The sequence below is a fragment of the Halichoeres trimaculatus genome, unplaced genomic scaffold (assembly GCF_033239565.1).
Source record: "Halichoeres trimaculatus isolate MK-OKI-2021-1 unplaced genomic scaffold, fHalTri1.1 fHalTri1_scaffold_5, whole genome shotgun sequence".
Taxonomy (NCBI): Eukaryota; Metazoa; Chordata; class Actinopteri; order Labriformes; family Labridae; genus Halichoeres; species Halichoeres trimaculatus.
This window is the reverse complement of record NW_027437183.1, coordinates 27,302,551-27,317,729: the sequence shown is the minus strand read 5'-3', so window position 1 is coordinate 27,317,729 and position 15,179 is coordinate 27,302,551. Positions and strand designations below refer to the sequence as shown.

Genomic DNA, 15,179 nt, shown 5'->3' with positions numbered 1-15,179 from the left:
AAAGAAAGTTATTTGTACATTTAATCCTCGTGCTCACACCTCCACGCTCCCTCCGTGCCCCCTCCTGTGCATGAATCTTTCAGCTGCCTTCAATAAATCATGCGTATTTGTATTTTATATGGCGACCTGTGACTGTGGTTCACTTGGCCTGTAGCCATCTGCTCGTGTTAAGTTTCACTGACACTTTCCTCGAGAGGGGTGCTGAGACTTGACCGTGCTTCTTCTAAAACAGGACAACAAAGTTATGGTTCAAGATTTTTGACAAATATGAATCATAACTTGAAATTAGTGTCTAATAAGCAGACCAGCTTTGAAGATATGCAGTGAAATTCCTGAAAAAGCTGTTTCCCACAAAAAACACATCTTATCCAATGAGTATGGACTTTTCAAATGTGTGCCTCAATAAAGCCAAATGAGCCTTTAATAGAAAGAAGGAAGGCACTATTCAGGGCCCTCAGTCAGGCCTGGAGCAGTAAAATAAACAACGTTAAGGTAGTTTAGCAAAGGAGATAAGGCAGAGTTTCTTTCTCTTTTTCTAACTGAGGACTCTGCAGTAATCCCCCAAGGCTGAGGTCTAAAACACGTGTGCACATGAACAAACAGGATAGATAAACTAAAAAAGTGTAATTTCCTTGCAGCAAAAACATTGAAATGCTGAAGCTGAAGGCTTCAACGAAAGAAACAGAAAATAAAATTGTGAAAGTAGAGAAACAAAGCTGTAGTAGTAGAAAACAGATGGGATAATCCCAAAACCTGAAAAGGGAATTCTTGGAAAAGTAATGGCCATGGACCTGACTCAGAAATCATTCATCACATCATCGTTCTAAGGTATTTAACTGGTCAACAGCCGTTTATCTGGCTGTGTCAATGACATATACCAGAGGTGGCCAACCTGTGGCTTGTGAGCCGCATGTGGCTCTTTGCCTTTCAGAGTGCGGCTCTTGGATCCATTCATAAAAAATATAGATACTATTATGAGTAGTGGTGTGCTGATCAATCTAAAATATCTATGTGTTGATGCCAATGTTGAGATCACTATTGATCTATACTACTTGGGTGATGAGAGTAATACTTAAGTTTCGGTTTCTCTTCTCTACATGTGCTCCTCTCAATCACTCATGTGCTCATAGCTATCTAGATAGATAGATGGAAATGCATTGATTTTCATTTAATGTCATTTCATTTATGTGTGAGAGGAAGTGTGTGTGTAAGACCACGTGCGTGATGTGGCTCTTTGTAGCACCACGGTAATTTAGGTGGCTCTGGGTCTCTGACTGGTTGGCCACCCCTGACGTATATAGAGAAAAACAAACAGCTTGTTAGTATGAGTTAGAAATAACAGGTTAGAATAACTCGCGCTTTAATGCCCTTACATTAAGAGAAGTTGGCATTTATCTTTTGTATATCTCGTGTAGCAGCTTGTTCAGGAGATTTTTGGTTTCATCCACAGGTCCCCAATGCTAACTGATGATATGCTCTCTGAAATCTGACTTTTCTTGTGTAAAACTGAAAAACTTCGTGTTGTTTGAACAGTGAAACTCAAAGACTGTAGAAGAAAAAATGGATACAAATTGAACTGTGGAAATATTCAAAGTGAAGTCTGTGAGTGGTAGACTGTAAAACCTTGAAGTTGATGCAGTTTTAAGCAGAAACTTACAGAATAAACCTGCTGTTCATTTTAACAGGGACAAAAAAATGTGGAAAATGTTGAATATTGTCAGAAATGTGAAAAATACAGGTACACTTCTCCTGAATGTGATAAGTTGTTCAGAACTTGAACCATGGAAATGAGACAAAATTTAAAGGCTGTGAAAACTATCAAAACCTTTTGGAAGACAAATAAAGATGAACAATACTTGATGTTAAAATGCTGAATCAGCATTTCACCATAGACCCTGAGCACTGCATGACATGTTTGTCACACTTTTGGCAGCTATTGAAGATATTTGTGTTTTCATGGTTTTCTTTCTCTGACAGAAATCAAAAAACAACATTTAAATATATGTATGATGTATTTTGAAACAAACTCAGGAGTGAGTAAAAGCTTTCAGTCTACACTACGTAATCCAACTCTCTGCCACTGAGGCCAAGTGCAGTTTCTGATCCGCCTCCAGGGGCAGTGTTGCACTAATTTCTGAGAAAGATCTGGGGCCAGAGCTGTCCTGCTGTCATGACTCAAATCAGCCTGTTTTTGATTATCGGCACTGGGTAGAGATTAGTTATTTACAGCTCAACTTTAATATGGCTTTCTTGTCAGATACAGCTATGTTTTTTTATATTGTGTCAAAGATTAATGCTGAGAAAAAATAGTGATAAAGTTATAAACCTATCCTATGACTTTAGATACTCTTATGTACAATATGCTTAAAAATACAAAGTGCATGTTATGCTGTGTAAAAATGTTTCATTATATCAAATATAAAGAGCACAGCCTGCTGTAATTTAGAACAAAATGTTTATTCAAATCAAAAGGAAGAACTAGACAAAAGGTTCAATCATTCAGAACATAGTATATTCATAGAATATCTATACATCATCATGATTAACAAACAAAACAAGAGATAAACATGAACATAAAAATGGAGAACAAAGAAAAAGTCATTGAGTGATATTGCACTTTGTTTCTAAAATGTTTCAGATCTCGTGGCCCAGCTTCGTATTTCTCTGAACATTTCAGTTCCTGCCTTTATTAGGGTCAGGAGGTTAGCTTAGTTTTGACACTGGACTACTCTGAGGCCCGAGCACATGGACTATAAATGGAATTTACCAACCTGAAACAATTATGTAAGCTTATTCAACACAGCGGAGCTTGATTCAGTTTCCCTAAGATAAAATTCAAACAAAGGACTGGGGGAGGAAAGAAGAGGACAGAAAAAACGTGGAAGTAGCGGTTCATCTGCTGTTATCGAAATGTTTCTCAGATAGGGGGGAGGTGCTGATCAACAGCTGCCACCCCCCGGCCTGAGGGGGACCAGAGGTCAAGGGGACTAAGTTAGAATGGTAACTAGATAAAAGTATAAAGCAAAGTAATACATCAATGCCCAGGATTGCATGGAAAAGAAGTCATAGTTAACACAGCGCAGCAGAGAGGCCTGTTTTAGATGTCATTTTTAAACATTTGCTTCTAAAGGACTTTTTTTCTCTTCCCTTTTTGTCCTTTTGAACAAACACTGAAAGATCTGAAAACAAACAACAGATATTTACAAACAGAAGGAAGGAAAACAAAGAGTCAACATAGACACTGAAAAATGAAGAATCATGATCAGGTCTTTTCTGTGTCAAGGCCACTAAGATAAGATCACTTCAATAGTCTGCAGTTTGTCAGAAGCTGTTTGTTTAGTTGCAGCTGGATCTCGATAGGAGCGGGCACATACACACACACACACGCACGCACACACGCACGCACACACACATACAGACTGGTGTCAGCTATGTTTCAAATGTAAACTTAAAAAGTCACTAACCCTAAAAAATATTTAACAGATTAGCGTCCTAAACAAGAAAAATTCTTCAGTACAAATGTTTTTATTTGCAGACCTTCACCATTGAATGCTTCTTTTTTTATAGTTTCTTATCAAAAAAGTGCTGCTTTCCGTTTTTCCTGGCTATGCAAATCCTCTGTTGCAGCTGGTCTTTTATGTTGAATGAGTTAGAAAACCAATGTATTACTCATGTCAACCTACTACTACTTGTTCTGGCCAGTCTGAACAGAGGTTTAGCAACGTCCCCAGCTTTTTTTTTTCATTTGAGCTGGGTTTGCTCCTTTAAAAGGCAGGAGCAGAGTCATTTCTCCATCTTTTTTTCCTTTTTTTAAGCATTCTGGCTTCACTGGTCTGTTTTTATCTAACTGTGGGTTGGATGAACTGGGCGAGTGCAGCAGGACAAAAAGGGAATGTGATCAATCTCAGAAAGCTGCCTTGCTTCTCTGCAGGTCACTTCTCGCGTTTTGGTAGTTAAAAAAAAAACATTATTTTTCAGCAGTGCAATTTCAAAGGAAACCAAGTTTTTTTCTTCTTCTTTCCAACCATTTGGCAAGTGAGAAGACCACAAGAGACAGTGCGTTTTGGGCAATTATGCAAGCCTGGCTTGCCCTGAGATTGGGAATAGAGGGTCTGCAGGCGGCAGGTAATTAGGCAAGTCCCTCCATATTGTAGCACCCTCCCTGTTATACACACACACACACTCACAGACTCACACGTCTCTCCACAGCTACAGCTTTGAGTTGCCAATGCAGGTCTACAACCCTCCTAGTCCCAATCCAGAGCAACCTCAACACAAAAAAGGTTCAAAGCTATTCTATGATTGGAGCGAAACACAAAAACAGAACAACAGAGTTAAACGAAAAGCGGAGGGAAGCCCCACTTGGATCCAAGCTGAGGAGGCAACAACTTAAAAGAACTTCCAGATGGAGATCATGTGCTGCAGTTGTCATTAAAGTCCAGTCCTAGTTATAATAAGTCACTGAGGAAATGTCATAAGGAGAAAAAGAAAATTCTTAAACAGCTTAAACAAAATTCAGTGCATTGTTCTTGTCCTTTTCATTCTTTTTTTCAGAAATCAAATCCTGTTCTCAGCGTAGCTCGAAAGAAAGCCTCAAAGGTTAAGCCTGCAGTCTCTTAGTCTGGCGCATCACAAGGCTGAAACCAAACTATTAGTGATTTTTTAAAATTATCATTTAAACAGAGCCACACAACTCAAGTAAAGAATAAAATGTGCAAAACAAAATCCCAAATGAGGCAGGAGGACCGAGTCTTGGCTCTGTTGTTGACTGATGCAGCAGACTGCTTCCTTTTACAGACTTGGGTGTTATTTATCGCTTCAGCCTGTTTTCTGGTGATTCTCCTGAAGTCTGGACATGATGAGTCCTGCCCTTTGTGTGAGGAGCCATGTCCTTATGTGCCATGAGTACAGGAGAATCAGAGGGTTAAAGAGGAGCTTGGCAAGCTGATTCTTCCTCACCAGTGTCAAGTCTATCACCGAAGCTCTCGCAGCACATGGGGGTTGTCATACAGAGTGTGTTCATCTGAACTTATCCCACCATCAGTTGGCTGACACAGGAAGGAAGTGATGCTCCAAACTAGTGACTCCTGTTTCTCTCACTGAGGGGAGGCAGGAACAGATCTGTCCAACCAAACTCAACTGTGAGTATTTGTCAAAGTCTTTGTTGGTTGGTTGGATACTTTTCTCTTCAAGTCAACAGCGCCAGGTGAGCACTGTTACTGGAGAAAAATAAACAAAGCTGAGCCTTGCAAGCAGGTTTTCTTTGAGTTCCCCCATACAGTCAAGGGGACTTCTGGGATAACCTTCAGCGGGATGGACAGGCATCCAGCCTGCGCTCCTCTGTACGACTGGCGTGATCTGGGTTGGGATCAATCTGGAGTGGGAAAGGAACAGGAATGTAAGGTTTAGTTTTCTAAAGAGGTAGTTTATTACTAATAAAAATGAAATAGATAAATGCGGCATTTACCTCAGAGTACAGAGGAGGTGGCTGAAAGCGGAACTCGTGAATATAGGCAAATAGAGGTCCGTCCAGCTCCTCACGGGCTGCTGGCACCTCCAGACTGCTCTGCCTCTGCTCCTCGGTCACAATTTCTGCATAGCTAGGAGGAGCTGAGGAGGATGAGGAGACAACCTGTTAGTACTGTGGATGAATATACTCAAAACTAATGTTTATAAATATAAATCATGACGATGCAATGCCACCTACCTTCAGGCCTCTCAGGCAGACCCATGCCGAGCCAGCTCATGCTGCACTGGCTGCTGACACTGGAGGTGCGGGAGCCGAAGGGGTGAAGAGGGATGGTTCCGATGACCAGGGGCAGGTTCAAGGACAAGTTAATCGCCCCAGGTATATCCACATACACCTGAGCATGGACACAAGGACAATACAGCAGGTTAGAATATGCAAGTCATCCTGTTGCAGTAGAATATGTGCTACACAGTAGGAGCTAAAAGGATTTAGAGTTTAGTGATTAACATGAATAAAATTACTAGCAGACATAGGATAAATCCATACTGGTCTGGGCTATATGGGTTGTGCGGTCATTCAGCAATATGTGGGTCAATGTGTTGAGGTCGGCCGCTTATGCAAGGTAGAGCACTCGCCTAGAGACTGTCTGCCCACAGGGTAAAGAGGTTATAAGCACCCTCAAGGCAGGTGTTACTTAAGATATTCTGGGCTAATGCTCTTAGCAGCATGTGGAGATAACACCTGGTGCAATCCAAGGCCCAGATTTGGCAGTGTGAGCTGAGTCAGCCGGGCCCTTTACCAGGAGAGACACCGGCTTACTAGGAAATATTGATTCTGAACTGATAATACTGACAATAAGGTCAAGAAGAGAATGTAATGGAGGTATAGACTCTGATGTGTCTTTGCAAAGGACCTCTCCAAAGGTAAAGAGATAAAAAAAAGAGAAGTTGAAATAAATACAAGAAGTCTGTACTCACCATGAGAGAGTACTCCACTCTGATGATGCTGCAGTCCAGGATGGAGGGGGAGACAGGTGGGATCTTCAGCATCTTGCCACTCCAAGTCTCTGTTTTGCCCGAGGAAAGAGACTCTCCTCGCAGGTTGGCCACCAGCTGCTTGACCTCCTTCATCTTCCCTTTGGCATAGAAGGTCTGGGTCTGGTAGATGGCTGCCTTTGGCACCACCATACGGGACGAGCAGTTCTCGATCTCAGCAAAGATCTGGATTGACTCTCCTAAAAAAGTTGCGAGGGCAGAGGAGAAGTTATTCAGAAAAGTCATATTTCTGTCCACTGATGAATCTTTTATTACTAAAGTTATCTGCAGAGTCTCTGGTTAAAAATATGACTCATGTATTTATTCTCACCTGGGGTGTATCCCTTCCTTTCAATTTTGGCACTTAGGGAAATAGGACCTGAGGTACAGAACCAACAGCAAAGTGTCTTGTCTTTCGTGCCGGCCTGTGGTGACTGCAGAAAGAAGAACGGGGTTGGTTAAAGAGTTAGTAATTAAGTAAAAGCTGTTCCTACAATCACCTGGTTTACCCGTCAAAACTAGCAGACAGCACAACTTAAGTTTCTTGAAAAGTACATACCAGCAGTAATGGAGTGTTGATGTCAATGTGCTCAAAGACTGTAAATTCTTTCTTGGTCTTCATGGGCAGGAGCCATGGTCTGTGGAGTTCTGCCTTTACCCAATAGCGCACGCTGCCATGCTTCCCTTCAAAAGAGGTAGCCAGAGGTCTGCAGGAGGACAAAGAATACAGAAAAGGATTAAATTAAAAGCTCTCATGGGCCACCACTCAATAACAATGGTAATGATACCTAATCTCTGGCTGAGGTGTGGTATAAAGACACTCACGTCTGTGGAAGCTCGAGGCTGAATGCATACTCATGTCTTCCTGAATGGATAGTGGTGAGTCCTTCCTCAGAGTTGTCATCGTCTGAAACACAAGGAGGACAATATTCCAAACACGTGTATACCATACCTGAGAAAAATGTTCTACGAAGGCATCTGAAAGTCATACCAAAAAACACAGGGTGGGGGAGACAAAAGAGAATAAAGGGATTTTACTATCATATATGTCTAAAGAATTAATGTATTGAGAGATATGAAGCAGACCAAGGAAGATAATTGTTTTGGGTGCCAGTAACTGTGAAGGCAAGATTGTAGCTCCACAAAGAAATGGGTCCTAGCGAGATAAAACATTTGCTTTTATAAACCTGTCTCTGAGCACCAATAAAATTATATATGAGCGGATAAATTCACCTCCCCTACGAGGAGTGTTGTAATTTCTCTGTAATACCCATCTACTGGTTTTTCGTGGAGGCGGGGGGTTGTTCGCATAGTCTAATGTATTCGTAGAATGTACACGAATAAAATTATTTTCTTTCTTAACATCTAGGGTGCAAGTTGAAGAGCTGAGCCCAACAGGCCGGGTGTGTTTCTGCCAGCTCAGCACTCCCTCCCCCTTACAGCAGCAGCAGCAGCAGCCGAGTGGTAAACAAGTGCGGAGCTGTCAGTCAAACGGCAGACTCCAGCAGGAGGAGACCGGCCTAAACCGGTGTGAGCAGCTTCCCACAGCCGCTCAGCTCTACTCTGCTCTCATTACGCATTCACTGAGCGACGCCGCAGTCAGCTACTACTACACACCACCATATGCCACAGACCATAGACTGCCCTATCCATACCTGCAGCGGTGCAGTTTTCTGCAGATTTACACCAAAACACATCATATAAAACCTTCAAATAAGAGCTTGTGCAGAAATTATTGTAGCGCGTGCACGCGTCGATTTTTCGAGTGAAGCAGCCAAAGAGTGGACACGAGCTCTACCTCGAGACAGCCAAAGACGTGAAAATGTTACAGGTGGTGAAAACAGCAAGCTCACTCTAAACAATTGACAGCTGCAATTTCATCTGGGACGTACTGTGCTCGCAACAGCCCATAAAACCGTAATTTAACCACTTAAATAATGTGCAGTCACACAAAAAATCAATTCATCATGTAAATATCGAAAATAAAGTTAGTGCTTCAACATAAGCATTTATTGCGTCAAAAATGATTTTTCTATCTATTTTCCATCTTGCGTATCGCATGTGCACTCTTTATTAAAAAGTTGCAGAATTTTCTGTCACTCTCTGCAGAAAAGTGATGTCATTACCCACACATGAGCACCTCAGCCAATGGCACACTACCGAAGGCAGGGCTTTGCTCGAAGCCCCGCCCCCACCAGGTCCAGTTTTCTGAACAGGATTGAACCGCTTTGAACAATGGGTGGAAACTTAAGAAAAGCTACAAAGAAACACCTCAAATGATGCGTTTTTCAATGAAATATCTTAACATAACTCCAGATAAACTATCACAACGTTTTACTCTATCGATCCATCCCGAAATAAGTGTTTGAAACGGTGGTTTTATACTTTAAATACTATGAAAAACACAGTTGCCTGAGCTGCTGTCATTCATTCTGACACCTCGACACAAACAAGTAACCAAGGAGCTCTTCCACACCAATGTCACCAAATATAATTACACGGACACCGACGACGACTATGTTGAAAGATAAAGCTTGTTTAACTTCAAACCCATAAAATAAAGATGGAATAACTATTTCTGACAACAGCATCCTTCAGTGAACCTGATCCTTAGCAAGCACAAAGAGCATCTCAGTTTGGCAAAACCTCTTGTATATCAAAAGTTAAATCACACACTCTTACCTCTCTCATGTCCAATTAAAATATTCTTGTGATTTAGATATTCCACTTCTTCAGTGTAGTTTTGCGTATAGGCAGTGTTGGATCCGGCGTTCCTCGATTCAGTCCAACGAACTTTTGCAAATCCTTTTGCGTGGATTTTGAGAGATTTCACACGGATTTCTCCTGTGACTTCGATGATAACCCTCCCTGAGACGCAGTCCCCGCTGGAGAAGACGGGAACATTGCTGTCATTGAGACAGTCATAGCTTACAGTGAAGCTCTTTACCTTTCCTAGCACCATGGTGGAAAGAGACAGGCTACGGAGACCTTGAAATAAAAAAAAAGAGTCTGTGAAAAAATAATCTCATATGAAAAAGAGATGCAGTTTTAGACACTGATCAGTATCTCTGCCCTGCAAAAAGCAGTAGGCACGATCAGTGGCTTCTTTGCGAGCAGTTCATTGAGATGTGTGATGGCTGAATAACAGCAAAGGATGCTGTTATCATCCGCCTGCCTCTCTGCGAGTTGGTCTCCAGTCAAAGACAAGGAAACCCCCGGAGCTCAGCTCACTTTAAGCGACAGGCTGTGTGAAAAACAACCTTCAGCGCATGCGCAAAACCCCACAGCCCCCTCCTTCCGCCTTCTGGAACAAGGCAGAGAAGTGTGGCAGTGAGCCAGATGACAAGTTTGCTCTAACAGCTGAAGGACTACACAAAGAAATGTTCAGAGAAAGAAAAATTATAAGCGAAATTTTCAAGTTATCTTTTTTTATTATGTTATCCAAATATTTGGTATACATCCATAAAATACCACCATCAAGTAGTTCTTTATACCCTCAGGTGACTGAACAAAAGGAGTGATCCTTATCTAACAAGAACCAACACTCTTTCATAGTCATAATTTTTATTCCCCTTTAATAAGTGATAATACCATTACATTTCATCAGCCCTATATCACCACACCTTGTCCCATCTTTTACATAGGTCTAGAGCTTATGTCCTTGCATATGGCTTCAGTGTCTGCCCATCCATCTGCTATATCATTGACACATATGGTTCCCCATACATTCAGACCTGCAGAAACCGTCAGATCCAAGTGCTGTCACCAGAAAGTAACATCTGATTCTTGTATGATGTCTGCAGCATGGGCTCTGTTTTATTGCTGGACACTGTGTATAATTCAATGCTTCTCTTTAAGGAGTCGGTTCCTAGATTTCCAGACACGCTTCCCATGAGTTCACTTATAATGTATAGTTGTTTGGTTTTTTTTAAAAAATATCAAAATGATCAGTGCTCTGATGGGGGTTGGGACTTTTCATTGTGTTGTGTTACAGAAAAACAACTCTGAGGCTCAACACGCCACCTGGTGGACACCGAGGTATTTTACAGTTAACTGCAGTATCACCTGTTGAACACACGTTAACTTATGCATGGCCTACATTACTTAAGTGTCATAACTGCAAAATAACAAATCACTGTGGTAATAATAATAATAATAATAATGATAGTAATAATAATAATAATAATAATAATAATAATAATAAAACTTCACCTACTTGAATATAACCACAGCAACACAATGAGTAGAAAATGAGCAGTTCTGTCAAAGGACGGTGTGATTCAAAATTTCTTTGTTGGGATCTACATGTTTGCTACTTAAAACAACAAATTTGCGCCTTGTATGTGTTTAAAATTGGGTGGCAAATTTTAACAATCCCAAAGCCAAAACAAATCTTTTATTGAATCATGAAAAAGCCTTGGGGATTTGTGGCAACATGTGTAGATTGTAATGTTTAACTTTGTGCTACCTTTACTTTCATTCATATGTAGTTAGATAATGTCAATGCCAGCTCATCAAAACTGTGCAGATTTTTTGTTAATAGGTGAATGCTGCCCTCTCTTGGTTGGACATAGTTCTTACAACTTTAAAAATAGTTATGTGTGAGTAGTTGGTTTAGCTAGCCCTTATTTACTTTTTCATCTGGCACATTTTTTTCAAATGACTGCTTGGAGTGATGGTGAATGTAAAACTTGTGTTTCCGGTTTAATGTGAAAACAAACACACAATTCTCATGACCGATCCTCTTGGTATGAAATGAAACGGTTGAAACTTTTATTTTGAAAACCTTGACCAGGATGTTGATGAAGTCACGCAGAGTGGGCCTTTCACGGGAAAAGAGTTTTATTTCCTGATGACTCTCAGATTTTTTGCCAAAGGCATAAATGCTCTCCACAAATCGCGTTTCTTCAGAGAATGTAAACTCTTAATTTGAGGCACTGTCATGAATTCTGTCGTTTGGGCTTTCGGCTTCCTTTTCCCCATCTGCTGTCAGAGTTTGAATCAAAATGGATCAAGACCCAACATTGTGATGGTGATGAGTGATGCATTTGTAAGTACAAGTTAACTAAGTTTAAGATAATTAAGTCACTTCAGGTCACTGTGTATCTCATTGGTTGGAAGTCTTAATGTCAGATTCTCTCTTTCCATCCCCTACAGGATGGGAGATTGACCTTTGATCCAGGCAGCAAAGTTGTGCGTCTGCCTTATATAAATTACCTCAGAGAGCTTGGCACCACTTTCCTCAATGCTTACACAAACTCACCCATCTGCTGCCCCTCCAGAGCAGGTCAGTTTCCTGCAAAAAGACAATAACCATAATTCAGTTGTAACACAAATGATGTAGTGCCTGATAAGATAACTAAAAGTGAAAAGTTATTATTATTTTTTGAATTATTTCTCAGCAATGTGGAGCGGGCAGTTTGTTCACCTCACTCAGTCATGGAACAACTTTAAATGCCTAAATGACAATGCAACAACGTGGATGGATTATCTCGAGGCTCATGGATACTTTACTAAGATGACGGGAAAGCTGGACTTTACCTCTGGGAGCCACTCTGTCAGGTACACCGATACTAAGAGGAACACATAATGCGTAGGATTGTATGTTAAGCTTTTATGTTGGATTAAAAAACTGCTGCGCCAGCCTCTTCTTTATTCTACACATCGTGCTAAGATAAGTGTTAAACATTTACAATAATGGGGTAAAAAGAACTATTCGTGATCAGTCATGCACTTACAGATGAGTGTGAGTCATGTTTTAAATACTTTTTCTCACACTTTTTTCCACTTCCCCTTTTTTTTTCTGTCTGCCTCCACGTTGATGATATTTGTGTCTGTATCTGTGTGTTTGTGTGACTTATGCAGTAATCGAGTTGAGGCCTGGACACGGAATGTTCCATTTCTCCTGCGCCAAGAAGGCCGACCTGTTGCACAGCTTGTTGGGAACATGTCAACGGTGAGGATCATGAGCAAAGACTGGGACAACACAGACAAAGCTACACAGTGGATCCACCAAAGAGCAGCGTCCTCTCAGCAGCCCTTCGCTCTTTATCTTGGCCTCAATTTACCTCATCCTTATAGAACTGAATCACTGGGGCCCACTGCAGGAGGATCCACCTTCCTCACCTCCCCATACTGGCTGAAGAGGGCAAGATATTTATTTTCATGCCACATAAAAAAGTCCTCTATTTTTAAACAAACAAGAATTATATCTTTACCTTTAATTTCACACACAAAGGTGTCCTCAGAGCTCATCACTGTCCCTAAATGGCTACCTATGTCGGCCATGCACCCTGTTGATTACTACTCCACCTTCACCAAAAACTGCAGCAGTGATTTCACTGAAGAGGAAATCAAGAAGATAAGAGCTTTCTATTATGCCATGTGTGCTGAGGCAGATGCCATGTTGGGTAAGTTTTTCTGGACAAGTTGTAGTGACTCTTAACTCACTTTCAATTCCCCAAAACAGACAAAAAAAGCATATATTAGGGCAAAAAAAAAACAGAAAGAGATGATCAACTCAGTGCCAACTTTACCACACTCTTGCTCCAGGACAGGTGATTTCAGCTCTGAGAGAGACCGACCTGCTTAACAACACAGTTTTAATCTTTACGGCTGACCACGGAGAGCTGGCCATGGAGCACCGACAGTTCTACAAGATGTCAATGTTTGAGGGCAGTTCCCATGTCCCCCTGCTCATCATGGGGCCTGGACTGAAGTCCGGTTTGGAGGCTGACCAGCTTGTGTCTTTGGTTGATCTCTACCCGACTATTCTTGGTGAGGAAGAAGAAATTCAGTTTAAAAATTTTACTGAAGTGTTTGTATGAAGCAAAAGTAGCACTAATATCCTTTAGTCTGCTAACTTTTTTTAAAAAAGGAAATGCAGACTGAAAGTTGCAGGTTTCAATCACTGGACTTAAAGTAATCGTGTGTACTTTGTAGATATTGCTGCTATTCCAGCACCAGGTTTTCTGAGTGGCCACTCGCTACTCCCTCTGCTGTCCAAAGTGAGTGCTTCCTCCAAAAAGGAACGACCAGACTGGATTCTCAGTGAATATCATGGTTGTAATGTAAACGCCTCCACCTACATGCTGAGAAGTGGCAGATGGAAATATATAGCCTATGCAGATGGCCTGAGTGTCCCCCCACAGCTATTTGGTGAGGTCCTTACTTCAAAATTGGAACTTCAGCCACTCACCCCACTCATACTGTACATTCATTGTCTGTATTCTCTGTTTTTCACAGACCTTACAAGAGACAAGGAAGAACTTCATAACGTGGTACTCAAGTTTCCAGATGTGCGGGCGCATCTGGATGAGCTATTGCACAGCATCATCGACTACCCAAAAGTTTCATCAGCTGTCCATTTCTACAATAAAAAAGCATTTGGAGCCTGGCGACAGAGTGTAGGTAGAAACTACAGTCAGGTCATTGCCAACCTTAGGTGGCATTTGGACTGGCAAAAAGATGCAGTATCCAATGAGAAAGCAATTGATGAGTGGCTCAATGGCTTTTTGTAATATCTCTACAAAAACTGTAAAAACTGAAAGTCATAAGCTTTCCTCAAAGAGACATGATTACATGACTATAAACAGATGCCAAATTATATGTCAAGCAGACTGGATGACCAGACCAGCACAATATCCAGGATGAGAGTGGAAAGCAACTTTACTTATGAGTAGTGTTTGTACATGAGTCATGACCAAAAACATCATGTTTATTTTTTTTCCTTTACTATCACTTCAAAAATGAAGCTGGTGTGCTTTTAATATGCAGCTGTCTTTGAAGCGGAAAACATGTTTATATTAAGACTTTAATTTAAAAAAAAAACTTTGATGTAGTCGGATCTGTTACGTGTATTTATATGTCATAAGTGGATGATTAATGTAAATTATAATAAAAATACTGACACCATAGGTTACTGATTTAAGTTTTATGGTGATGGAAAAAGTTGGATGTAATCAGGTTTTTGGGTTTGTTTTTGATGAGGCAAAGTAATGATGATGAATGTAATGCAGCAGCAGTAATGTAACAGGTAACAAATGTTTCTCACTTGTCCCTGTTTACATAAAAACGAGTTCACTGCCAGAAGAATGTTAAAATATCTCCTGCACAGGTTGAGAAAGGAAATGTGAGTCGTTTTTTCAAAATGTCCCTTAAAGGAGTTAGTAATTACATAAAGAAAAGGCTATCATGGCTGTGACAATGCAGCTGCACCAGACTGTTTTACTAACTGAGCTGATGAAACCAATTATTCTCCAAAGCAGGTGAGTGAAAAGAAAGGACGATTATAGTTTTGCCATCATTATGAAGTTAGAAAAAAAAATATTTTACATGTAAAGGACAAGAACAGCAAGTTTCTCACAGGAGCTTTTAGAATATGTTTGATTCAATTAGTAATTAGTAATGCAAATGCATTCACAATAACAAGCAATATGATTGGTGATGAAGATGAAGGATTTTTTTTGGGAAGGAAACGTTTTAATTAAAAAATGATTAGAAAGTTTCACAAAAACTCGCAAACCCTCATTGCTGTATTTTTCTGGGTCGTATTGCTTGAATCCAGTGTATTTATTTAAGTTTTGCTTGTGTTGTACATCGCTTTGGACAAATAAAGATTGAATTTGTACACAATCGTAGACCAGACTAAAACTATTTTATTTTGAAAATCTTAA

The 15,179-nt window shown here is 40.7% G+C and overlaps 2 protein-coding genes across 3 annotated transcripts; one reads left to right on the top strand and one right to left on the bottom strand.

Moving 5' to 3' along the window:
- Window positions 1–2,436: 2,436 nt before the first annotated feature.
- On the bottom strand, window positions 2,437–9,734 carry arrdc3a (arrestin domain containing 3a). Of its 2 annotated transcripts, none has more exons than XM_074670217.1 (8): window positions 9,187–9,734; window positions 7,330–7,411; window positions 7,064–7,211; window positions 6,836–6,938; window positions 6,448–6,704; window positions 5,708–5,864; window positions 5,468–5,610; window positions 2,437–5,374 (listed from the first exon to the last, which is right to left on the bottom strand). In XM_074670217.1, exons 1-8 carry the CDS (start codon window positions 9,464–9,466, stop codon window positions 5,306–5,308), a joined length of 1,239 nt encoding a protein of 412 aa, XP_074526318.1. In that variant the 5' UTR covers window positions 9,467–9,734; the 3' UTR covers window positions 2,437–5,305. The 2 variants fall into 2 exon arrangements, with proteins under 2 accessions (XP_074526318.1, XP_074526319.1); XM_074670218.1 differs by having other exon boundaries at window positions 7,330–7,482; window positions 9,187–9,326.
- A 1,574-nt stretch (window positions 9,735–11,308) lies between these two features.
- On the top strand, window positions 11,309–14,967 carry arsk (arylsulfatase family, member K). Its single transcript, XM_074670500.1, has 7 exons — window positions 11,309–11,554; window positions 11,662–11,791; window positions 11,907–12,066; window positions 12,370–12,914; window positions 13,057–13,281; window positions 13,447–13,662; window positions 13,750–14,967. The coding sequence occupies exons 1-7, from the start codon at window positions 11,447–11,449 to the stop codon at window positions 14,022–14,024; spliced, it is 1,659 nt and encodes a 552-aa protein (XP_074526601.1). The 5' UTR covers window positions 11,309–11,446; the 3' UTR covers window positions 14,025–14,967.
- Window positions 14,968–15,179: the final 212 nt, after the last annotated feature.